Consider the following 26,139-nt stretch of genomic DNA (forward strand, 5'->3'; position numbering starts at 1 on the left):
TGATCAGGGAGCTCCCTCTTGTGGCCGAGCTCATGTTATTTTTCCTGTTATGCTTCCGGTACTTCTCCCTGACAGCAAGGTGCAGATCCTTTGTAGTTTATATTTGCCTCAGTGTTTAAAGATCCTTAAACCCCTCTAGCTCCTCTTCACTGGATTTCTTCTCCTCTGCAACTGTTATATATTTAACATTATCTAAAATAATTAATTAATAAAGTTTATCATCTGGCTGTTTGTAAAATCATCATACATCAACTGCAGTTTTCGTCATATGATTAGTTTCACAAGTGAAGCAGGCTCACACTGCGGGAGTCATATGGCGCCGGGAGCTGGTTGTGTTCCCTGGGTTTTAATGACTGTGCCCCCCTGCCCCTGTCCAAAATGAAGCTTTTTTTTTTTTTTGACCCACTTAAAAACATGTTTGTGTGCATAAAACGGTGCAATTTGGTGAGATGCTCTTCAAAAGGTTCTCCAGCACAGTTTACCTCGTCTCTGCAGTAATGCAGCCATTGCATGTAAATGGAGGCCGTAAGCTCCTCTGAGAACAAGAGCTCATTTTGAACGAAATCTCTCTGAAGGAAGGGCTGTTCATGAATTAAAGATCTTTAATCTGAATTAAAGAAGACATCGATAGCTACAGAATAAACTGACCCCCTCTGGCAAAAAGAAAATAATATATTGATGGGGATAGGCAAAACCTTTCAGGCAAAGCAGCTGGAGTTTTGCTTTGAAAACACTGCCTTTTTGTTGAAAGAGAGGGGGGAATGGTCAACACATGAGGTGCATTCAGTTTCATTGAGCAGAAGTTGCCTTTATTGAGAGATGCTTGTCTTTGTGTGTCAGCAACAAACAGCAACCTGATCACAACTGCTGACAGAACTAAGGCCAAACAGTATCAGAGAGGATGAATCTTTGGAACCTACTGAGAGAGATACTGGTCTATAACCTCGGTTATGATACCCGTTTTCATGCCACAATGCTGCCAAACACAGCGGCTGTACTGCAGCGCCACGTGTAACACAGCTGAACCTGTGCTGGTTGAAGGGCAGCGTGTCGGCAACGCAAAGTGACATCACATTGAAGGCTGATAAAGTGCTCTGCAACATTCATTTACCACAGAGAAAGACTTCTTCACCAGTTCAGAAAATGGTTTTGAAAGATTCAAATAGACATTTAAGTATGATTAAAAAAATAAAATCACACAGAGATCTGACTGCGTTGGTCGCTGCCTGCATAGCATGAAATCGAACCTGGATTTCAAAAGAACCAAAAATATACAATCCAGAGTTAAAACTTAACTAAAACTCTTTGGGGTGATGACATTGGTCAAATGAATGTAAATCACAACCCAACAATTAGTTTCTACAAATTATTTCCTCTGTTGTGTCAAATTTAATTGGATCTACACAGGGTCTGGATCCACGAGAAAAAATACCAGAATTAATCAATGTGAATTATCAGTCATATATTTCCGTCTTCATTATAGGATTTACTGTAGGCAGCTCCACAAGGCCAAAAGAGATGTCAGAAAAAATGTTTTTAAATGTCCACATTCAAAAACAGCTGCGCCTTCACATCAAGTTGTGTATGCACAGGGATGGTGTTTGATTTTTCGTTTGCTGACAGAAAATATTTATTCTCCAAACCATGTAAAAGCACTATATTGTATGAACACCATTAGTCCCTAAGGCTTTTCCTTGCAGCTTCAAGTTTCTCTATTTAAAAAAATGCATAATTTTAAATCAGGTAGTAATATGAACCAACATCACAATTTAAGTACCAATTTGAAATTATTCTAGTCCTGGTAAATTAATTTAATAGAGAAAGGCTTTGTAACAAAATACATCCCATTTTAATAACCATTTGAAACAGGTTCCTCTCAGGAGCTGTTATATCTGAGATGATTTTAAGTATATCAAAATTCTCCTCACAACTAAAAACAACAATCCCTACACAAAAAAAGTGGATACAAACCATAACTAAGAAGCCTCTTGTGCAATCTCGTTGAAAAAAATATGGCAATAGAAACCCGGAAAAACATCTTAAATACCCCATCCCATTGTGAAAATATCCCAAACTTAATTATACCCAAAATATCCTCAATTTGCATAGTGTTTTCTAACAATATGTACATTATAAAGCATCACTAAAGTAAGGCAAATTAAATATAACAAGAACAATCCTGGTTTTGGTGCTGTGGTGTGGAGAAGGTGGAACCCATTAATGTGAGAAATTAGTGCATCGTGGGAAAACAAAGACTTTTTAAGAACTGCGAAGAGACTCCTGAGGTACCATCACGACTCAACTGAAAAACAGCAAAGCAAACGTCCACCGAGGAAACAGTTGAAGCCATGTAACAGAGAAATCTGGATGCATTTCCTCGATGCCGCCAGTTACTTAAATTATAGTGTGACGCTGCTAATTCAGAGATGTGCAATGTTATAAATGAGTCACGCTCCACAGAGTAAGAAAACTGAGCAGCTGACATCAGGCACCTGCAGCTGGTCGAACAAGACATTCACAAGGAGTTCATATAAAGGCAGACGACTGATTGAACGAAAAAAATAAAGAGAGAAATGCTGGTTTTGTGTTTCTATGGTCTTTGGTTGGTGGACTTGGAGTTTGCCTTTATAAATATTATCAGCTGGTGCTGGTCAAATTTCCAGGCCACAGTTTGAACCTTCTCCTCCGCTGCTCAACACCTTACAGAACTAAAAAGAAGATATTAAAAAGCACGAGAGTGATTGTCTTTGCTCAGAAAATAAATACTCTACCATTTCTTAAAATAGTTGTATAAACTGAATCCAAGATTCTTTATCAAGTAGTGCCTGCAGAAAAATATATAGAAACCACCACAAAAGAGTCTTTTTAAATCGCTCAGTTATGTGAGACTTATCACGGAGACACACCGGGACACTGTTACTCTTCCATAGGAATGTAAGATAAGATGGAGTGCTCTTGTGCAATCGCAGCCAGTTCTTTGAGGAACTCTGTGAAGAGGACGGTAGCAAAGACTTCGGTCCGATCCAGAGAGATGGCTTTGGGTTTTGGTGGCGGTGAGCTCTTCAACATGCCCCCCCCCTCACCAGGCGTGGAGCTGCTGTTTTTGTCTGAGAGAAAAAGGATTAAATTAAGTTACAACGACAAAATGTCAGGTAGACTTTATTGCACATATCAGGTTAATTTGAGACTTGAAATAAACATAATGTTCCTGTTAATGAATTATTAATTCTTCAACCTAAAAAATCTGATTGTAAACAAAGTGAACATGGACAAGAAAGTCGATAAACTAAAGTCCCAGCAACAGGGTCCTACATTGCTTCCTGTTATTGCTTGTTTACAATGTATTAAATGTGATAATATAATAATCTGGGCAGAGCTGGCACAGAAATGGAAAAAAATAAATAAATAACACAAGGAAAAAAAATCCTGAATGTTTTGTCACCTGCTGCCATGAATAAAGTCTCTCGGGCCAGCAGCCAGTGCTGGGCAGCAGTTATCATCTCTGGAAAGTCCCTTCTGGTAGCAGCCAGCTCTTCGATCTGGTTCTTCACTGTGGCAAGTACCTGAGGAAGACCCAGAGAACTGCTTTCAGGTCTGTAGTATTTCCAGCTGTGTAATTAAAACAAAACCCAAACCCTTGCAAACAAACCTTGAAATCTCACTTCTAAAGCTGGATTGTCTAAATCACGGATCTCTTGTTTAGTCAGACGTGGAATAAAAACAGATGTTTTCAATTAATCTTAGTCGCAGGCTCAGACTATAAACCCTTCTTTATATTCCGATTTGATTCTTGTGGCGTTTAAACATCATTTAATGATGATAAAGAACCCAGCTCTGTAGCCTCGGGGGGGAAAAAGCACACACTGCCCACACACGCAAACACACATGCTTTTCTACCTGATAGAGAGAACGAACAGTCGGTTGAAAGACCAAGTTGGTGTTGAGCAGGAAAGAGCGCAGGAGAGGCTGAGGGTAGGCCGCCAGCTGAGCCAGGATCCCCGTCAACAACAGGTTGACATAAATGGAGTTGGAGAGCATGTTCTCCAAACGAGACAACAACACACTGACAAATGGACCTGCAGAGAGAATTGTTATTAATAATGCTGTCCAAATGTGACTCTTGTGAGCTTAACCGTCCCTCGGCTCACCTGTAAAAGGCACTGAATAGCTTCTGTTTGCACTTCTGCTAAGAAAGGTGCTCCCAAACGGTGAATTCATTTTCTCTGGTTCGGGTGTTTCAGCAGAAAAGGAAGTGAAATCTATCTCCTCCTCCTCCTCCTCCTCCTCCTCCAGAGGTGAAACAGGCTTCTTCAGCTCTCCATCAGCTTTAACTGGCTTCACACCTGCTTGTGTGTCCAGCGTACGAATGAGTTCCTCATACTGAGCCAAAAGGTCGTCACCCAGCTCAGCAGCAGTTCTGTTTTGGACGTTTGAATTACAATCTGTTTGGACTTTGGCTTTTGCGTCCAAGCTTTTATTAGTTTTATTGCCTTTATCAGCCGTCACAGTGGATGGAAGCGTCATACTTAGTCTATTTTTCAAGGGAACTGAGTCTGGGGACGTTTCTTCCGGTTTTGACCGGTTTGGTTTGTGCCTACAGCGCTCAACGTCCTGAGCGTCTTTCTTGGCAACAAGATCATACACCATGACGTCATCCTGGAACTCGTTTTCCTCAATGTATGAGCCTTTAGCCAGCATGATGGCCGTCCTTCTCATGTCATTGATATGGCGAGGAGGCTCGGCTGGAGGAAGCTGTGCAGGCTTACTCTCCACTGGGGTCTCTGCAGTCTGGACCGGGCATGCGTCGTAGCTATCGTCCCACTCCAGCTCCAGCTGGGTGACGGAGGGTGGCTCTGTGCTCGGCGGTGGGCGGGGTTGAGGGTGTGGTGCCAGAAGCTGGGGAACTCTCCTGATTCCCACCTGGGCTTGACGACTCTTTACACCATGCTCCTCCAGGACGCCAGGCTGGTATTTCTCAGGAGGGGGTTCCTCTCCGTCGTACGGGGCCGACCAAACCTGGCAGGCCTGAAGGCAGCTACGAATGCTCCGACGGGCTTCATCGAGGTAATGAAGGTAACTGACATCAAGGTAAATTTCTGACCCAATAGTGCAAGAATTATCATCAGCCATTTCTGCCAAGCTCCCTCTGTCCTCTGGGAAAAACAGAGAGGAAATGTTGATAAAAGCTGTCAGTCGATGCTTCACTGCAGCACTCTCACAGAGCAAAACTAATCACTTTGACAAGTAACTGCAGGGGGCAAAGTGATGTAATACAGCAAAACAACAGGAGATCTCAGGATCTGATGAATCATCAATCCTGTTAAAAGTTTGTCCCACTTATACACAGATCAACACTCCATTGTGCTTTGCATTCAAAACCATAAATCTCCATATATTTTGGAAACATTATGATAAAAAAATTTGACTTTTTATGATAATTATTTTGTTTATCCCTTATAACAGCCACAGTGAAATGGCTTTCCATTTTCCATTCCAAGTTTCTTTTGACTGCACACCATCATTACTGAGCTTCAAAGATCCACTCATTCATCTGAGTATTATGAAAAAGGAACATTTTCTGGATGATTTCACCTTTGAGTTGATTTGAAAGCAGCTAAAAAAAAAAAAAAAAACCCTAAAACAAAATCCATAAAAGCTGATTACAAGTATAGCTGAAATGCATCCATTTATTTTGACTAATTTGTGACAGATCGAGAACAAGAAATTTGAAAATAATTCAGGCTTCTCAAGAGGCATTACTAGAACTTCCATGCTCCAGCTGGGGGGCCTTTCAATGTGTGTGATAATTAGCTGTACCATTTACTCATGGGAGGGTAATTCTTGTTTATTCCAACTTGGACTGTGTTTGTGTTTCATGCCTGTCTGTAAAACATATCATCGTGCTAAATAATTAAGTGCTGAGATTAGTGAACGCAGCAGCATCACAAACATTTCAGATAGACCTCACTGGAATAAACTACGTGTGTTTTTCATGGCCTGTCCAGTTCACCTGTGGTGTCTGTGCTGTTGGCTGTCTCCCCACCCTTGGAAAACAGGATGGAGTCAAGTTGTCGGAGGGGCGGGGGGCTGTGATCAGGGGAGCAGCAGGATGGTGTTAAAGCCAGGATCTTGGCCGCTGAGACAGAGTAGTAGTCCCTCTCTCTCACCACCCACCTCTGACTCAACATCATGTGATTACAGGGGATCAGGTACCTGGGGAGACAGATGTGAGTGAATCCTGTTAGGAAAACCAACGGGGGGTCGTAGGAAGGAGAGGAAGCAGGGGGCGGTGAGGAGACAGATGGTAAAATAAACTCTGTGTGGTGGGAGGGAGGGACTAAAATCTCATCATATCATAAACCAATTCGACAAAGCAAGCTTTATAACTGCGATGAGGTGTGTGAGCCCCTCACCTCAGTACGAGCTGCAGCATCACATCTTCACAGTAAAGGCCAATCAGAGTGCGGAAGAGTGCGAGCGACACAGTGCCCAGCTGATGGAAGGACACAAAGAAACACATTACAACACAACTACTGACTTTTTGCATATGATTTGTGGAACTTCACTTGGCTTAATCTCCTAAATGTGAAAAGCAAACGTGCAGCTGTTGGAGAGAAGTCCTTGAGCCACTTACACAGTCAAACATCAATGTAAAGACATTTTTCATGTTAGTGATTCTGTTCTACCAAAACATTTGTAAAAGACATCCCGACTTATTGGACTATTTCAAAATGCAGATATCAGTGGCCTTTGCTGTGGGAACCTCTTGCAACTGAGCGTCACCGTGGAAACAATTTCTTAGCTTTGGACTGACATCTAACTTTTGCACATTCTCATTTCACAGTTGAAGAAAACCATCAAACATGATTCCTGCTCTAGCTAAGTGCAATAGGAGCATCTTCTAAAGAGAACTCATCAGTCTATTTTCCTGCGACGTCACCTGAAAAGGGGTGTTGATGCGGCTGACCAGAGTATCTAAGATGTGGACGCTCTCGTGTTGGTGGAGGAGGATGAAGGAGAGGAAAGTCTTAAGCAGTGCCGGCTCAGAAACACTCCTCAGAAAGAGGTCAAGGTACGCTGTTGTGGTCATCACCTCCTCCAGAGTGAGCTGCACAGAGACAAGGAATCATTAGTGAGGAATGAGTGTGAGCGTGTGTGTGGTGTTGACTTCCAGAGCAAATATAACCACCATAGAAGAATCTTCCAGTTTGTTTACAGTTTATTTCCTGATCTTGGCATGTTTGCGTACTCTACACTGTTTAACATGCCTTATTAATCTGTATTGTCCAATTCTTCAGCTCTGCACAGATAAAAGCAAACGGAGCAACGCTGAGTGTTGAACTACTGAGCTGACTTAAATGTTTTGACAGGATTTATTTCTCATCGGCCAGTGCTGATTTAAATTCTGCATGCTCTGGTTGGTGAGTTTAGATTTGCAGCAGTTGGACATTTTGCCCTCAAATGAGATTCTTTACATAGAATATGAAGAAGGCATCTATCTTAGCTCTGCAAAAAGACCAGAAACAACACACGGGGGATACCGGAAGCTTAGCTAATTACATTAGCGCGCTGTATCCCATTTGTTTACCAAGGTTTATTTCTACAGATTGTCAAATTATTTTCGTATTTGCAATCAGAGCTCATACATTTTTCTTTCCATAACAGAGTATGAATTATTTTCCAAATATATTGCTGCCCATTTGACATCTCTTCCATAACACACACTGTATTATGATATTTGTCATTTTCCATCAGTGCGGCCATCTCTTTTTACAAGGGTTAGGGTTAAGTAAGTTAAGTTGATCAAATTAAAATCGTATCACGATCTCCTCCCCTGAAATATCCTCTAGTACTCCAATACTGTATCTGTCCAGCATCAAAAGGAGCTCAAAGGGAAAACAAAGAATGAGTGCCAACCTTGTGGAGAGCTGGCGCAAGGACAGGCACGAGGAATCCATTGTAGATGTAACCAAGCAGCTGGTTTCTTATATCAGGGTGAGCCACCTGGGAACAGTCAGTTTTAAGCCAAATGTCAGTCAGGAATGCTCTGGAGCAGAGGGATGCACCCATGAACCATGTGTGAATGCATTTCAGACATGGAGGTGCCGCGTGCAGGAAATCTCTTCCAGTGTGTTCACCTGAATGACGGCATTGCAGAACTCCAGCGAATTAAGAAACTGGACGAGGGACGGCACCCGAAGCCAGTCGTCTCTGCGGAGGCAGTGCCACTCTTCATTGGGAACCTCCAGTTTGGTGGGAAGAGACGAGTACAGACCACTGAGCCCCGTGGCCAGAACCTGAGCGGAGAGAGGCATCAGTATCAAATGTTAGATTAATCAAGATTAGGTCACACACAGAGGTGTGCTACTTTTCATTACTATTGTTGATTGTAAATATTGTTGTATTGATACCTAAATGAGGTAATTTTACAGACAAGACATCAGAATTGTTTGTAATCGTTTTCATTTCTTTATAATACTATTGGATGTTCATCTGAACAACAAAACTGCACTGGCTTCCTGTAAAAGGTTTTGCCCATTTTTAGGAAGAGATTGTACTTTATATATGTGGTCTAAAGCAGAGTGAGCTACTGTAACGCAATTATATAAAGAACATTTTGTCTGTTGTCAGTTGTACCTTTGGCTTCACAGCAGGGTTTTATTACTCACTACGAAGAAACATACAATTGTAAATAATTCCTTCATTGCCATGTTTTGATAGCATTATGCCCTTGTAAGCACAGCGCTGCACCAGCCTCGCACAGCACAGCAGCACGCGCAAGGATTTATGCCTTTGTAAGGTCATCGCCAAGAGTGCTATAAATATTTGAACAGCAAAGTGTTTTACCGCCTATAATACTCCTAAAATATTAACTACGGTATGGTAATGAGGTCACTAATTAATGCATTAATGTCAACATCCTCTCCAGATTGCAAATATATAAGGAGGATTCTGCCTTTCCCTTCTGCAGATGGTGGGATTTCTAACAACAGCGGAGCCTATAGCAGCTCAGGCCAATTGAGCTGTAAAATGAGTGCATCATTAGTGTTGCACTGATGTATACCTCCTCTATAGGATTATCCTTGTGGCCTGCCAGTGGAACCAATTAAATATAGACTCCTGTTATTCAGCTGGCAGCACATCAAAAGCCAGTTTTAACTGCACCATACAGCTGTGGATAAGTGGCATTATTTTCCCAGGATTAGCTCACAACTGTGTTATAATCTTATGAATGCCAGACATTTGTAACAGCCATTGCCAGAGGTGTTCTTAACCTTGTTTTGAGTGGGTCTTTGAATTCATCTGCATATTTTGGCCAGTCTTTGATGCTCAGGGACGAGGAATAATAGCGGTGATACCGACTTGCTGACATGGATTATTAAAAGATAGAACAATTCCTCTTTTGAAAAGGGCTTGTTTTATATCAAAAAGGGAGTTAGTGAGTCTGGGGAGGGAGTTATTACCACCTAATGATTGAGAGCTAAAGAAAGAAGGGAACCTAATTAGTCACTCACGACTGACCGGGCAGAAGTAGGTGTTCTCTGCAATGTGTTTGGCCACTCGCTCGTTTTCAGCAGACAGTGACATAATGAGCAGCAGAGCATCTCTGGCCTGCTGCCCCACAGTGCCCTCCCTGTGGATGAAGGGGATGAGGAGGGAGAAGATGAGGAAGTTGGTGGCTCCCTGATCCTCGCTGGTGTGGAAAAAAAGCTCTAGAATTGAAGGGTCCTTCGCCAGAACGCAACACAGTTGGTTGAGCAGCAGCACCAGCTCAGTCTCGACCGCAGGCGCCGCCGTGCCTGAACAAGATGACAGCAGCATCATGAGCGGCCGCAGGATGGGCTTGTGATGCAGCAGAGGCTGGTGCGCCTGCCCCACCAGCATCTCATACATCTTCAGCTGCTCCAGTTTCATATCGTCCGTGAACTCCCTGCGTAGGCTCCATACAAAGAGTCGTTCCATCACATTCTCCATCACTACAAACTCCAGGATGGGGCCCATAGCGCCGGCCTGGCCAGTTTCTTCCTCCATCAGCAGGAAGAGCATGTGCTCCACATAGTTCTGCACGGCACTCGCCTCATCTCCGGGGATGGGGCCAAAACGAGTGCTGCCAGAAGCACCAGGACTGAGGTTGATCACACTCAGGGTGGGAAGGGCCGAATTGCTGCGCAGGGGATCATGCTTTTCTAGAATCTTCACCACCTGCAGCAGACACAATCACTACTTTAACAACAACCATACAATTTATTTTTACGCATGAACAGTTATCATGGTTTTTCCAAATCACAACTACATCCAAATATAAAGACTCAGAGCATTTTATTTAGACTTTCAAAGAAGTTTGGAGAAAAGTTTTCAGAGGATTCTTGGCCACACTTCCTTCAATGCATCAGATGCTGCAATGAGGATATTTTAAAAAGGAAAGTCATTTTTACAGTTCGTGTTGCTGCATTTGAATGTAATATCTGATTCTTTTTACTGCATTTCAAAGAAATGTACAAATTGATTGATCTTCATTAATAGGTCGCACAAAGCCTTGTATTTGAGAAACACTTATGCACATTCTTGATAGCACACTGACTGATATTAGCAAGAGCAGGTATAGCCGTCTCTTCAGAGACCCATTCTGTATCAAATATGAAAAGAAATTGTGAGTCCAGCCATATACCTGTTTAAATGGCCATTTTATATTTATATAATAATTCATATTTAAATTACTGATTGCTATTGAAATAGGTTCCTTGTTTCAGAGTGGTTAAGTATGAACAAATATGAAGAGTAAATAAACCAGCAGCACGGATAAAGTCAGTTTGGTTGGAGAGAGTGAAAAAGCCCTTTGTGTATCCAATCCCTCCCTTGTGTGTCTGCTGCATAGAAACCAGAGTCACAATAATGAAGCCAGTGTCCCCAACCTGCTGCTGCTGCCATGACAATAACTGGCTGTGCACAAGAGAACTGGGCATGGCTGATGGAAACATGAGAACAGGCTTTGTAATCCCGGCCCAAGCCCGATGGGGCCTGACCCAGAGACCTGAGCCGCAGGGATCCATCCACTTCAGAAACCTCCAGAAATGACTGAAGTGACAGGCAAGGGTCAGGTCTGACAACCAGTGAAGGATTTTACTATACGAACATATGGATTGAGGTCTTGGGCTGTGTACCGGCATAAAGCTGAAGGTCATCTGTACACACAGTTCAAGTTTATGAAGCTCTAATGCATACAGAGAATGTGTATCATTTGCACAGCAGCTGCTGCTGAGAGCGAATGTTTACTTTAGTTCAGTACAGATCTGGCAGTGCTGACAGGTCAGTCGATAGTCTGCATCATTACTCAGAATACGGGTCGTGGAGGAAATGTCAGCAGGCTTTAGCTTTGAAAAGTGTTCTGGGTTCAGGCTGGATAAACATCAAAAGGTCCAAGCTCAATTTTTTTTTTTTAAACCAGAACCAGCTATACAAAAGGCAGCAAGCAGGGTGAATAACGTGTGTGGACACAACAGTAAGGTGAGTTACAGGAGGCTGGTCAGATAGTAAATGTGACTCTGGACCAATTGAGAAGTTAGCTCCATAATGTTGCGCTGGTGCAGCACAGAGATAATATACTTCAGTAGCTATATATTGGATTATTTCATCCCTCAAGCTCAAGATTTATGGCAGCCATTGTGATTTAATTTTCTATTTTATTCTGTGCTTTTTAAATTGCTGTTTGAAGTTTGTTGGATTTCCTCTGATATGGTTCCCAGTTACAACGTTGTCAAACATCAGATCACTGAGTATTAAAGCTGACTAGATGGCAGCGTGTCTTGGACATTAGAAAGAGTAACCTGATCTTGCCTGCTGAAACATGGCACCACGAGGACAGCACGGACATCGGGGTTGATGGCTATACAGTCCTCAGGTCAGACCGCGATAAAATGGCACATCCATCAGTGGACTGAGTATCCTATTAGACACTACATGGGCCACTAAACTCAAAGTGCACCAAAAGGTGTGCAGGAGAGACTATGACCCGCTGTCGTTATCTTTCAGATCATTTCACTCAACTGAAACAAAATCAAGTGGATTCCTATCAGGCTACAGATTAACTAAGCATGGAAATAGACTCTGCAGGAGTGGAACTATGCTTCCAGTTTGCCTGAAAAAAAAAAAAAAAAGCTTTAATCGGCACCAGGGAGTTCTCATTTTTCTGCTCACAAACTGGAACTAGCCTGCCTCTTATTTTTTCATTACAACTGTCCTGATACATCACCCAGCCTGTTAAAATTCTTCGAGTTATAACTATTCCTTCGCCCTCTGAGAAAAATCCACAATCAATGAGTAGAAAATATTCACAACATCTGATTCATAAAATATTCAGTAATAATCAACCCCTTCAAATTTCAACATCAGACTTTGTTACTCACTGTTTAATAGACTGTGTTGCTGCCACAAATGCTTGTCGACTTCATGTTAAACTGATTTAAGGTGAGTGCAGAGAAACTTTCCCTCTTCAGCAGCTGAATGTGAAAACAGCTTTCCAGTGTCACACACATCAGTCTGGACAGTGAAGCTCAGACAGCCAAATAAAACACATGTTTTCTTGAGATTTCAGGGTAAAGCTCAACAAAGGCTTGTAGTTAAGTCTGCGCATGTGGATTAAACCTCACAGCTTCTGACCAAATAACACAGCTAATCTCAACAAACCTGTCATGTGTTGAATGTAATAACACTGTGGAATTCCTTTTAATTTAGCTGTTTTCACCACAAGGGGGTCAGACCTCACACTGACAGCCGACAGTTACCAACAAACATTTCTATCGCCTCATTGCCTGGACCGTGTCGCTCTTAAAGTATGTCAGAAAGCAGGACGTTTGTTCATCTCAGTGTGGGAGGAGTAAGACAAGCAGGCTGCCAGGTCCCACAGGGGCGTTAACAGGGACAAACGCTGCTGCAAAGAGCCAAGAATCCAAGACGAGCAGTTTGCGCTGCCAAGATTCCACCGGCCGTGACCACACTGAAGTTTATTCAGACTGCAGTTGGACAGTCGGCTCCTACTGTCAGAATTTGCAGTAGACATGAACAATCTTGCACTCAGTTTTTATAGCTGAATGTTTTTAAAACTCTGTTGTTCACAAGCTGAACTCCCTGAAGTGGTTGCAAGTATTAAAGTAAATATAATAAGTAAGTAATAATTTGAGGATCATCTGGATATAAAAAGATGAAATTAAGATACACAAGTGCTATTTTACAGGCTTTCCCTAATCATTGCTGAGTCATTGTTTATTACTATAGTTATAGCAGAAAGGTTTCGCTTATTAACGTGGTGCATCTCCTGTGCACCTTAAAATGTATGTAAAAATGACATTTGTACTTTTCTTATTTGCTCTTGATAAACGTTGTTCATCAGCGCTACAGGTTAAGTGCTGGTGCTCGGGTTTACCTGGGCCCAGTGGTTCTTGAATACGATCATGCAGGTCTCTGGATCCACCCCTTGCAAGGCCAGAGACTGTCCGTCTCGGTTTCCGTTGGCAACCATGGAGGCCATCTTGGTGACCGGATCATACATGAGATAAACCTTGTCATAGGCAGGAGAAGGAAGACATTCCCAACCACTTACTGAGTGCAACCACAATCACGGGAGGAGGAATAATCACAGATAACCTGGGGAGCCAGAAAAAGATATCATCATGCACAGAAACATACACAGCGTCTTCATAAAACAGCACATACGCAATGTTATGACTGGTGATTGCAGTGCACCCCCGCCCCCTTCCCTCTCTGGATGGCTAGACAGCAGCTATGACAGGCATGCAGGAAAGAGAACAATAACAGGCAAAGTCAGATGACTCAGTCGAGGAGAGACAGAGACATCTTGCCTGATTTCGGCTTGGAGGGTTGCCTGCTGCACTCTGGACTTCGGACAGAGCTGTCAAATTACTGCTGGAATACTTCAGACACCTGGAGAAGGCCTCCTGACATCGCCCTCATTACAGCTACATTTCAGAAGGCAAGCAGCAACTGGGTGTGAGCTTTATTGATAGTTGTGTTTATCACAAGTGATTTTGGTATGTGCTGCTCTCGTTTCTGGCTCAACCGTGTTACATTAAAAATGTATCCAAGAAAGCGAAGTCGGCAGCACACACCCTGTTTGGTTTAATGGGAAGTACATATATTATTTTGGGTGAAGATAACTTGCAGGCAGCTTTAGAGATCAGCTCCAAGATTTACACTGGCAGTATGGAAATTTGGAAAATGCCCACTTTTTCCCACAGAAAGGAACTAATTTGTTGTTTCCCTTGGAGAAGACTTCACTGGAGGACTGTTTGAACAAGACAAACTCTTTTTGTCAGAGCACTGGTGAGGGAGGCAGTGTAGTTCTTTTTAAACAGATAATATGAGATGACGTGGACCAAAAATAAATAAATCAAAAAGTCTGGCATAATCCAGTTCTCTGCCACAGCATGTTCAGGTACTCTGCTGCGCTTGGTGAGGAAGCATGTTGGGATGTGAAACCATGTTTCCTCTGCTCCCATAGTGATTATTGGTAACAAATATGGCAACAGTTTCAAAAAGCATTGTATATTAAAATAATCACGTTCATCTTATACTTTTGGTAACAGTTCATAGGAACAGTAGACAACAACACTACAGTCTCTGTTGGATTGTATGAACAATCAAATTAAAGAGAAAAACAGGCTGTAATTACTGTGAACTAATCAAACAAAGTACTTTGAATTGGAGAAACCATTTTCTTAAGTCACTAAAGCTGTAGAGTCCAACAGTCCGATCCTCTGAACACACAAATACCAGCATCAAAGTAAGCTTATTATTTTGAGTTGATATTTAACACGTTTACAATTTCTAATATTTTATTTGTGCATGTTAACACTGTTAGCATGCAAACATTTCCTAATTAGCACTAAACACAAAGCAGGCTAATTCTGAGGCTGATGTGAGAAGCACTCATTCGTGATGACGGTGCCTCAGAGAAAATCTGGATCACCCAAATCTTTTTAATTCCGGACCAACGGAAACCTCATGATGGTGCCAGAGGAAGAGCGTTGTCTGGATTCACTAAAGCCAGAAGGTTTCATCCTCTGGAGACAGTGAATGATGAGCTCACAGCCATAATCTTAGCATGGCCAGATGCAAACTTCCAAGCAACCCAACACAAAGTCAAACCATCAACTCATAACACAACGTCAAGAAGAAGTTTAACGCTCATACTACAGGATGGTATGGTCTCTCATCACAGGGGGGTTTAACTGTGGAACACACCGCAGCGTCTAACCCCAACCAATCACAGCAGCCCTCCCTTATTTTGAATAACTTTTCCCCAGCACCACAGAAACATCCACACCGACCACAGAGTTTAGGCAGAACAGTCAAACTTTCACCATCTGCTTTCAGTTAGCAGAGCACCGGCTGGTCGGATTCTTATGAAGAAATGTGAAAGCAGCATGGAGAGTGTCTCACACCGTGTGTGTGTGATATCTTACCTTCGCTGAACCATCTTTAACAGGGACGGGTTGCTAAGCAGACAAACACCTCATTCTTGTCCTGCCATCACAAAAAAAAAAAAAAAGAAAGATATATGACGAGACGTTGAGAGAGCAGCAGGAAGTGAGCGTCTGTGTGAGAGGCAAGGCATGGTGGGAAGTGACTGGACATGAGTAAGCTGCTCCAAACACCACTTGGAAGGAGATTTATGGGAGGAGGGAGTGAGGGACGGGAGAACAGTAGGGGGAGGGAATAAAAAAAAAAAGAAAAAGAAAAACAGGGTGAGAGAAAGTCAACGGAAAAGGACGTTCAGGAAAAGTGACAGCAAGACTGGCTGCATGTATAAAAAGTAAAGAATATTCCAAATCAGACACCAGCTCAATATTTTCAACATCAATATCACGTCCTCATGATGTCTCTCCCACAGCATAATAAAACTATTGTCTCTTCCAATTAGTGCTGCGATGGCGTCGGTATCCTTCTCAGCTTTGTGAGGCCCATTACTACCCAACATCACAACAGCCCCCCCGAATAAATCTGAACAATCGTGGGAATCATGTCACATGACAAAGCTGCCTCAAAACTCATAACTTAGCTTTTAATCACAAGCACAATGTTAAACACTGACCACATGCACAGCTGTTCAACCTGTGTGTAAAAAGTCAAACCTGCTGCTTTCTTCATCATCAGCGGATGATGAGGCGCAAAGTAGAAGGAGATTATGTGTGTGGGTGTGTGTGCTAAAGTCATCCAGTCATTCCTAGCTGGTTTCGTGCCCCGCGGAGAAAACTTCTCCCCGGCTGCACACAGGAAACACTGCATGGCTTTGGTGGACAACTTTGTTATCGTTTTGGTTTTTTTGGACATGCATTAGGACAATCATGAGTTCAGGACAAAACAGCACAGACAGCAGGAGCTCAGAATTTCCAGAACCAACTTTGTGATTAACAAACAACCTGCTCCACCAACTGAGTTACAGCTGCTGCTCAGCTTGGACTTACTTTCCTATTTAAAGGCCTACAGCGGGTTTTAAAAACGCAAACAGGCATCATCTGCTCAGCACTAAAGCTGACAGAACGGTTGACATGATGGATTCATTTATAGCTGGATTGATCATTTGTGATCAAACCCCGCCCCCGATGTCAGCAGCGAAAAACTGATATCAGGAACAATTCATTTAAAAGCATGCACCACTGTCTGCACCACTGTTTCCACCTCTCACGTAGAAATGACTTAATTATACCACTCAGCTTTAGTCAAAGGATCTGGGTTTCTTTAACCAACTCAACCCAACAGCAGCTGACAGTGTGGAAGGGCCAAACATGTTTTAGGTAATCATGCCATTTGATAGGATGCCCAGACAGCTGACATCTTTATTTTTCTGGTGTACAGTAAAGGTCTTTGCTCACTACATGTATCGATTCCCGTTTTGAAATATTAGTAAGCTTCATCAGAAAAAGCTAGTTTCTGTTTTGTCCTCATATTTTAAAGAGAGCCCTGTGTAAATGCTTTGCACTTTTTAGACATTTAGATTTTTATTGATCATGCATGAGTCATAAAGAACGACCTTCAGAAAGAAGTGGCGTAAGGAGTCCTGCAACAGACGGTCTGGGTTTCACAAAAACCTGAATTCAACATCGTGGAGTCAGTTTGGGAGCACACAAAGAGACGTAAAATACAGAAGACACGGGGGAACTTCTCTAAGACGCTTGGATCAACCTACTTGCAAAGCATTTTAGGGGCAAAGGGTCGTTACAACAAATGATTGACTGGATTCTCACTTGGAACGAGATTCAGATTTACTTTGAAAGCACCATACTTCTAACGTTTATACATTTTGGACAACAATCAGATAATTTCAAAAGTTCATTATTATTTGTTATGTTATTACTATTATATTAATAGTTAATAGTTAATTAAAAGATTACTAAATTAATATTCTTCTACCAAACAGGATTTTCCTCGAGGGCTAAATAAACTATTACCTCATTTACCTAAGACGTTACTTGGTGACATAATAGGAGGGAAAACATTTAACAGCTCCTTTTCTGACCTGGAGATACAGCAGACTATGAAATCCTGAACAGTTTTTTTTCATTTTAAAGAACCCATTAAATGCATGACCTTTTTCTGTCATTGACTGATTTACTGAATTGAAATTTCACAGCCCATCTGCCTTTATCTGTAATGCACTCACTTTTTTAATCTGCCACCATCCATTTTTTTATCATTGCTTTGATGCTTGCTTTAATTTTCTTTCACTTCAGAAGTTTCATGGTCACCCATTCTAATGTGGTATGGTCAAAAACTTTAAATTATTGGTTGTTATTATTTAGTTTGGTTTTCAGGTGGTTAGGATTAGGGTTAGTAGGATTAGGGTTATTATTATCCCTCTCAGACAGCAACACACTGTCAACAACTTTCCTCAAACATTCCTTCACTTTGTATATTTCTGTCTTGAATTACAGTCAAGACTTGGTTTGAGTGAATCAATATAACACAACTGAGACTGCCCACCAGCACCATTTAATACTCTTAACAATCTCAAGCAAAACAAAGAAAGCCACTTGTTTGTGTAGAATATAATGTTCTTCTCCAACTAATCTAGCAAAGACCTACTAATGAAAGTCATGACCTACATTGCGTTCTCATTTACAGTACCTGCTATCATGTTGTCAGCCAGCGGGAGAGCCAGCAGTTACCGAGAAGACTTTGCTCTACTTGCCCAAAATAACCTGACTTACAGTAGAGCTAAAGAGCAGAGCCAAAATAAAGGTTGTAGAAAATACATTGTTTGTGTGTGTGAATCAGAGTTGGTTCTGAAATAGTTTGTTTTAACGAGATAATATGAGAATGCAGTTCTGTGTTTACGTTTTGTTTGTTTACATTCTCAAACTGCAGGCATATGCAAGCCTGAATGGATTCCCCTGATGCAATCATTTCCAACTATCCAATTAAGGCACTTTGATAAGTATACGTATTCGGTGCCTCCTCGTCGCCATGGCCAGAAACACGATCAGCCAAAGTAGAGAAAAAGAGTCTGAAATGTTCCCTCAGTAAAGATATTGTTAGCTGCACCAATGGACCTGTCATTCACTTTATTTTTCAATAGTTCTTTCTTTACTCCGTGTTGCTCCAAAGGGATTCATTTCTATGTGTTTCTTCCAAATGTCCATAAACCTACAGAAACTGATGGGGAAATTGTTTACCAGGTTGAGTTTCGGCATTTTGTAAGTGCAGCTGATTGGCTGGGGGAAGAAGTATCAATACAGATCACGTCAGGGAGAAAGAAACTTGATTCCAGCGCACCATGAGCTAAGTTATATTACATGCTACAACGCACACTTTATTTAACGGACCAATAAGCTTTGATGTACTTTCATTCTTCTGTTCCACTCCTTGTTGCATTTTCTTTAACTCTTTCATTTATTCCTTGATATTGGGACAGGATTACAAGCAAAGTGCTCAGTCACACCAGCAACACTAATACCTGCAGGATTCTGCAACAGTCCAGCAATAAATCCTTCCATGACAAAGGTTACAGTGATCTGGTTCTTGTTCAGTTACTGTCTGAGGTGGTGACAGACGTTTATGTTTATCTCATTGAAACTGACATTCGTGCTCTGAGAGAGCTTCATTCTTGTGAGCTTTATGAAACTGACAGTTGACACAAGGACTGCAGATTAATCTTGCATCAGTGACGTTTGCCAGGTGTAAGACACCCTTTCCAGTCAGGACTGATCAGCTTGTGAGTTAATGATTGATCCACATTCATCTTGAATCTCACTGCACCTCTGATGGTTTCTTCCCTTGAGGTTTGTGGCTGAAGGAATGGCCTCGGCCAATTTGAATCACCAGCCGACCAAGCCGTGATAGCTGGAAAGATCTTGTGATTTTTCTCCTCTCTAGCATGACCATGACCTGACAGTCAGCTTAAGAAATTCTCCCCGCTGTCTGTTCAATGGTGTGGTTTTACTGGTGGCATTGAATGAAGAGGAACAGCCACTTGTCCCCTCCCTCCCAGGGTAAATTTGACAACAACATGAGAACATGGGGTTGTGTCTGTTTTTATCTAAAGTTTTTTAGCTTGTGTTTTTTATCTGATCTTGGTTCTGGTGACATCAGCTTTTTTTCATCCCGGAGTTTGTTAGACAGATGGGTGTGGTCTGGGCAAATAGCTCAGAGGTAAGACCCACCCTTCACCAAGAGTTAAGATCATCTTTCTTGCTAAACAGGAGTTTTAAATATCAGGTGCACATGCGGTTTTGAGCAACATTGAGCATCAAGGACACAATATTTCATTGTTTCTTTCTAAAATTACCTTGTATTTTCAAATATGAGGGGATTTTGGCTGCTAAAAGTTTCAGTTCTCTTAAAGCAGCTTCACAGCCTGTTTCACTCTGTCGAAGGCAACGCTCACAGGGGACAAATTTCCAGCGGCGTGGTGGCAGCCATGGTAACCCAGAGACAGATAGGCCCATTAAAGTCATAGCAGCTGCTGAAATATTCAGTGATGCAGGTAAGGCCATCGAAGAGCCAGATAACGCCAGGACTGAATATTTATAGCGGTCACCATCCCCATCCAATCAACAACACAGCAAGATGAAAAACCACTCATTTTCTAATCGCTGTCTATTATTCCCTTCAGCCTGCCGGGCGGTGACCACCGTGTTGGACCATAGAACTTCAGGAGTCAGACTCTACTTGTGTTCTCGGCTGATTATAAGGATGAAACAGACATGAAGATATTGGAAATGATTTGACAACCTCCAGCTCTCCACTTTTCACTGTTAAATGTTTACTGCAGAAATGTCACAGCAGCGTTAATTAAGAAGGAATGAAAATTAGCAGTGTAAAATATCTACCTGATATTTCACACGTTTCATTGATTGCTCACCAATATGTCAGTAATTTGGCAGCATTTCATTTGGGTTATTTGTACCTCTGGTCAGTGTAAAAGCTCTAAGTGACGGAGAGGTTCTCTGAACATTGACGTTACTTAGTTAAACCTGCTATAATCCCCAATCAAGGGAATTTAAACTGACATGGTGAACAAACAGCAGCCAATTTAGAAGAATTGAATCGATAAAATAATGAATTTTGTAGCTTGATCGTTAAAATAAGCCTGAAATAGACATCATAGTATCATAGATGGAGGAGGTGTTTCTATTTCTCCTTCCCACTTTTTCTATAAGACAGGAGAAAACGCACACACCAGGTGCTGGATAAAGATTGCACCCATCTTGTTAAATAATGCTGTGATTATGTAAGCAGATAGTGTTGCTCCATGCAGCACAACAGTGGATTTTCACATGCACACAAAAGCTACCAGGATGTTGGCAACCAGAAACTGGTTTCGGGGTTCGGGCTGTTTCAACCATCCTCCTCGGTGTGTACGAGATCACATTCATTAACATTGCCAAACAAACAGGTGCTCAGCTTAGCTCGGAGGGAGGAAGAGGAGTAAAGTCACAACTCAAAAAAGCTCAAAAAGCTTAGCAGCGGTACCATAGACCCTGAAAGGAAAAATACACCTTTCTGTATACTGGGCTCCAGATAAAGTAGATAAAAAGGCCAAACAGAGAACATGGGAGGCTCACACTGCGGTGAAGATCAAGGCTCGGTATAGTTTTCTACTTCACACAGGGACAGATGAGATATTGTCCAACTTCCTTCCACTGACATTGGTGAAAGGTGACGTCATCCTTCACCTCTGTATGAATGAGCCTCTGCAATTACAGTTCATACACTATCTGTATTGATTTTTCCACAATTCCTCCAACCTAAACAATCATATAGGATATTTGTTCCTACCAGACCCACATGAGCGTCTCCTGAAAAAGCCCTAATCCTTTACAGCAGCAGCCACGGTGGAACCTACTTGGCATTACATTAATAAATACACAGTTTTGTTTGTGGAACAATCACAGTGAAGGAAACAAACAGTGGTTTCTCATATCAAAGTTGTGTGCTTCGTCAACCCTCCATACATATGCCCTTTCAACAGACAACCTAGAGGGTTGTCTTTTAGCAACGACAGCCACGAATCAACTCCAAAAAACTTGGATATTTTGACAATCCAATGGCCCGCTAGGAAAACATATATACAGATGAAATCCAGAGACTGTCAATCTCATTGAAACACTTGAATTATGGTAATGACTTGAATCAAAACAGTTTCTGTACCACCTTTCATGTCAACACTCACAATAGCTGTGGGCCTCCTGACTGATCAGTTAATCAAACTGATAAACTCTTGAGCAACACCAATAACTATATTAGGATCAGCCTTAAAAAAAAAAAAGCTGTGTAGCTATGTCGTGCGAACTCTTCTTGGTATCATTACAATGGCATTTAAATTTCCAAACACCAAAAACCTCAGCATGATACTCCACCCTGAAACTTCAATCCACAGCTCAGCTACTCTTTTTCTCTCCCTCCTGTTTTCCACTGACCCTCGCAGGCTAAATTACCTCATTGTCAGTGCACAATGTAGCGCTAGTGACATCAGTCCCACTTTCATGTTGGTATGAGGAGCCTGTCCTCCTCTCCACAATAGGCTTCTGTCAGCGATAAGAACGTGTTTAGCGCAGCCATATCCTATCTCTGCTCCTGTCGCTTCCTCTTAAGCTCATTTGCATCACGTCTCAGTTGCTGATAAAAAAAAAGTCAAATTTGTATGTGGAGTGGGGGTGTTGGAAGAGCATAGAGCTCGTCTATGAAGTTCAGAGATCTTTATCAGAGAGATGAGAGCAAGCTGCAAAGCTGCACTGGTGCAGTTAGCCAGTTGGATGAAAAGAAAAGCTATGATATTCCGCTAACTAAAAACTTAAGACTTTGCTTTTTAAAGGGAAAACAGTTCTTACTAAAATGCCTTGTGGGCTCAACTTTATCAAATATTTGCCTGGGTGTGGATTAGCGTGTGCTTTCTCTCTCTCTCTGTCTCTACTATTCTGCTTTCACCCTTTTAAAACAAAATGTTCTTTGCATTTAAATTTTAGCTGAGGAAAAGAACATGTTTATTTCATATCAGCGATTTCTCCCTGCTGAGTTTTTCTCCTCATCATTTTTGAAATCAAACTCGTGTTCACACTGTTGTTGACCTGCAGTAAACACTGGCCTGTCCACCTGCACCATATTTCTCCACGTCAAAATTTCCAATGACAAACTGCAGGGTCCATAAAAACAGTTTACACCGTCATTCCAGGTCATTTAAAAGCTGCTTAACTATCTTTAGTTACAATCTTGCATCTTGTCACAGCACTTTAAGGCAAGTTTTCACGTTGGAATACAACCGAGTTAACAAATAGGCTTAAGATGCTCACAATGATAAACCGCCAGAAATTTGTACTTTTTAGGAAAGCACCGTTGGATGAGGATTTTAAAGCCGCTCTCCACAGAAGCTCAAGGTTGTTGTTTTCACTTTGCGACGAACCATCATTTTAATGCAAAGGTGTTATTTTAATTTGTGCTGAGCCTTTTAGAAACATGTTCAGGCTGCGTGTTATTCTCAGAGTTGGTGTCAGGGTGCACGAGGAGGGTGGGGCTAACCCCAAACACAGGACAAAACTGAGTGGGACTGTGGGAATAAGGCAAACATGTTAACATGCACAACCACCTGTCAACAAAGAGATCACAATGTTTTTGAGTGACACAGGAACTAATGGTTGTGTTTCCTTTTGTCATATCATCATGGACCTGCCACTTCAGATTTAAGGTCATCACATTTTCTGAATAAAAAACCTCTAATCTACATCTTAATCTAAATCGTATTTTATCCCATCAGTGTGTTAACATAGGTTTAACATAGGCCACCCCAATCACAAACTTGTGACCTGAACAAATACATCTAATCACATTAGTATGACGACTGATCACAGTCCAGGGACTGTGTGTGTGAATACTTCAGTTTTGGATCAGTTTACCAAACAGCCTTTTCAATGCACAAGATCTGAGTCTCATCGCTGGTACCTATAAATTTAACTGCAAAGCCACGCATTCCTCTCATTCCTCCTTAATGCATCATGAAGTTTTACATTCCTGCAGCATGTCAGCACTAACTCATTTATCTTCAGCCTACTTATATTTAGGGCACTGATATGAGAAGCTGCAAAAACAGCTGGGATTGCCATCTCTTCAAATCTATATGCAGAAAGGGATTATGAGGCAGAGCCCACGCTGCCTGTCACCAATTACATACAGCAGATAACTCTGTGTAAATTTAGATGACACAAGCTGAGATGTCGCTATAAAACTTTCCTGAATAAGTGAAAAACAAGTGCAACTGTGTTTAAAAAATGTAAAAATACAGAGAACTATTCTGTAATCCTCAAAACTTCATATGTGTTATTGATGTGTGTAGTAAAAACACTGCGGAGGATTTATGTGCCATCCTCTCAGAGCAGCCCATCTTTGAGCAGAGTGCAAGAGAGAGACAGCCACTGCTTGTGAGCTAATGAGCTTTAAGCAGAATCCGCATGAAGGAAACTTTTAGGAGCTGCTCAGTGACCGCAGCAGCCACATCTGATAATGGCATGTTTGTTTGATGCACTTGTGGAGGAGGAGACACTTGTTGTCAGCTTGATAGAGGAGGAGACGAGGCAATTTAGCAGCAGTCACATGTCCTTAGTATGAAACATTAGTCACGTGATAACACGTGGCTGTGAGGTGGTGTGTGTGTGTGTGTGTGTGAAAGCAATAGTGAGCAAAATGCAATACAGGCCACATGACAACAACTGGACCAAACTTCATTTGGAGGCCATGAGATCTGTTTAGGAGTGAGACTGACATGTATTCCAATCTTCCTTCTACTATCAGGCAAAAGATCCATCAAAACACACTAAGGAATCATGGGATACATGAGCCAGGTTTTTCTTTACCTGTTTCATTCATGTAAGGTCAAGAGTTCAAGAGGAAACTGCTGCTTAAAGACTTTTGTTAAATGATTGGAGTTAAAACACCTAGTCAGAGGTTTAGATGATGTGGCCACTGATTATCTACTCTATTACCATAAAATGAAGCTATTTTGATAATAATATAGCTCAAAAGTTAGATGTTTCACAATTTATATAAAGGTTAGCTTCTTCATTCACGTATTAGTTTAAAGAAATGTCTGTTGCAATGCTAAAATAAAAACAAACATCTGTTTAAAATATCCAGCTGACTCACAAACAAACAGGGTGGAGAACATAATCAGAGAGTGGCAGAACAAGTCATGAAAACTCAGGAGGATGAGCCAACTCCTCTGGCATTTTCCTCTGCAGAGAGGAGCTGAGCGGAAAGCCTCTCAGGCCAGACGACCGTGGGGGACATTGATTTAGCAGGTGGAAGGGGACAGGTAACTTTACACCACATCACGAAGGGGGAGGGGTCAGGACTGGACAGGTGGCTGGGTCCACCATGTGTCCACGGAGAAGACAGACAGAGACAGAGACCTCCTTAGCTGTAACTTTAGAAGCAGCGTTTCAGGTTGGAGACACCCACCTGTCAATCACCGAGCACAAACTGAAGAGGAATCCAGACACACCCGACGGTTCAACAGCGTATTTTCACTGACAAGCTCCGTGCTGAGTTTGGCTTCCTTCGCCTCTTACCGTCCGATCCGCCAACACACAGTAATCCAAAATAAAAAGTCTGAATAAAAGCCAGCAGGTCTCAGCTCGATCACCAACACCGTACCTGTGCTGCTGTGTGAAGCCTTCTCCTCATGTGGAGGCTCCTCCTTCTGAAGAGGAGTGTTTTCAGCTCTGACACAACCAAGAAGGCTGGCTGTAGTTCCCTCACAACTTCTTCTGTCTCATAAAAGTTTAATCCCGCTGCTTTCCTCCTGTCATTTCATCTGGCCTGATCCAGACTGTGGAGGAAAAAAGAATTAGATATGACATCTGCTGGACATGTCAGTTTGTGTTGGCGTTAAAGGGCAACTGCAACCCCTATAATTTACATGTTTCATATGTGGTTTATAGTTTTAGATTTCGTTTTCTCTGAATGTTTTCGTTCAACAAATCCACAGAAAGGTCGTGATCACCGAGGTGAGAGGTGGAAGAAAAACCTGCTGGACATCAGTTCATGAATGTCATGTTGTGTTTCAGGTCTGTGCTGACACCCAGAGGACACACTGATGAATGGCACCTGAGAAAGTGTCTGGTCAGTTGTCCTGTTGTCATCCCTTTAACAGTAGTGTGGATTTTGAGGATGAATTTAAAGCTTCAGATTGGGGAAATAAAATCACATCATCGGAGCACAACAGTTATACTGCCTGGTGTGTCAGCGCTGGGAAATGTCACGGTTTGTATATTTGTCTGCTGTGTGTTGTAGTGGAAAGTGTGTGGAGTCCACCCAGTGCAGCCAAAGAGAGAGAGAGAGAAAGAGAGAGAGAGACAGAGAGAAAGAGAGAGAGAGAGAGAAAGAGGGACAGAGAGAGAGAGAGAGAGAGAGAGAGAGAGAGAGAGAGAGAAAGAGGGACAGAGAGAGAGAGAGAGAGAGAGAGAAAGAGGGACAGAGAGAGAGAGAGAGAGAGAGAGAGAGAGAGAAAGAGAGAGCGAGAGAGAGAAAGAGGGACAGAGAGAGAGAGAGAGAGAGAGAGAGAGAGAGAAAGAGGCACAGAGAGAGAGAGAGAGAGAGAGAGAGAGAAAGAGGGACAGAGAGAGAGAGAGAGAA

At 42.1% G+C, this 26,139-nt stretch overlaps 1 protein-coding gene across 1 annotated transcript; it reads right to left on the reverse strand.

Annotated features, from left to right (window-relative positions):
• Positions 1 to 636: 636 nt before the first annotated feature.
• Positions 637 to 25,193, reverse strand: fhip1aa (FHF complex subunit HOOK interacting protein 1Aa). The gene is made up of 13 exons (XM_029505348.1): positions 24,964 to 25,193; positions 15,480 to 15,540; positions 13,421 to 13,641; positions 9,523 to 10,203; positions 8,139 to 8,297; positions 7,918 to 8,004; positions 6,941 to 7,108; positions 6,414 to 6,493; positions 6,011 to 6,213; positions 4,149 to 5,153; positions 3,898 to 4,076; positions 3,443 to 3,563; positions 637 to 3,107 (listed from the first exon to the last, which is right to left on the reverse strand). The coding sequence occupies exons 3-13, from the start codon at positions 13,544 to 13,546 to the stop codon at positions 2,917 to 2,919; spliced, it is 3,000 nt and encodes a 999-aa protein (XP_029361208.1). The 5' UTR covers positions 13,547 to 13,641; positions 15,480 to 15,540; positions 24,964 to 25,193; the 3' UTR covers positions 637 to 2,916.
• Between the last annotated feature and the right edge of the window lie 946 nt (positions 25,194 to 26,139).

This window comes from Echeneis naucrates, chromosome 1 (genome assembly GCF_900963305.1).
Source record: "Echeneis naucrates chromosome 1, fEcheNa1.1, whole genome shotgun sequence".
NCBI classification, from domain to species: Eukaryota; Metazoa; Chordata; class Actinopteri; order Carangiformes; family Echeneidae; genus Echeneis; species Echeneis naucrates.

Bases quoted from the DNA above. Each gene is read 5' to 3' on its own strand.
- fhip1aa (XM_029505348.1), bottom strand. From the start codon at position 13,546: ATGTATGATCCGGTCACCAAGATGGCCTCCATGGTTGCCAACGGAAAC. The intron at 6,494-6,940 runs GTGACGTCGCAG...TCCTTCCATCAG, and splicing joins GCATCAACACCCCTTTTCAG to CTGGGCACTGTGTCGCTCGC. The intron at 3,108-3,442 runs GTGACAAAACAT...TTTTTCTCTCAG, and splicing joins GACTTTATTCATGGCAGCAG to ACAAAAACAGCAGCTCCACG.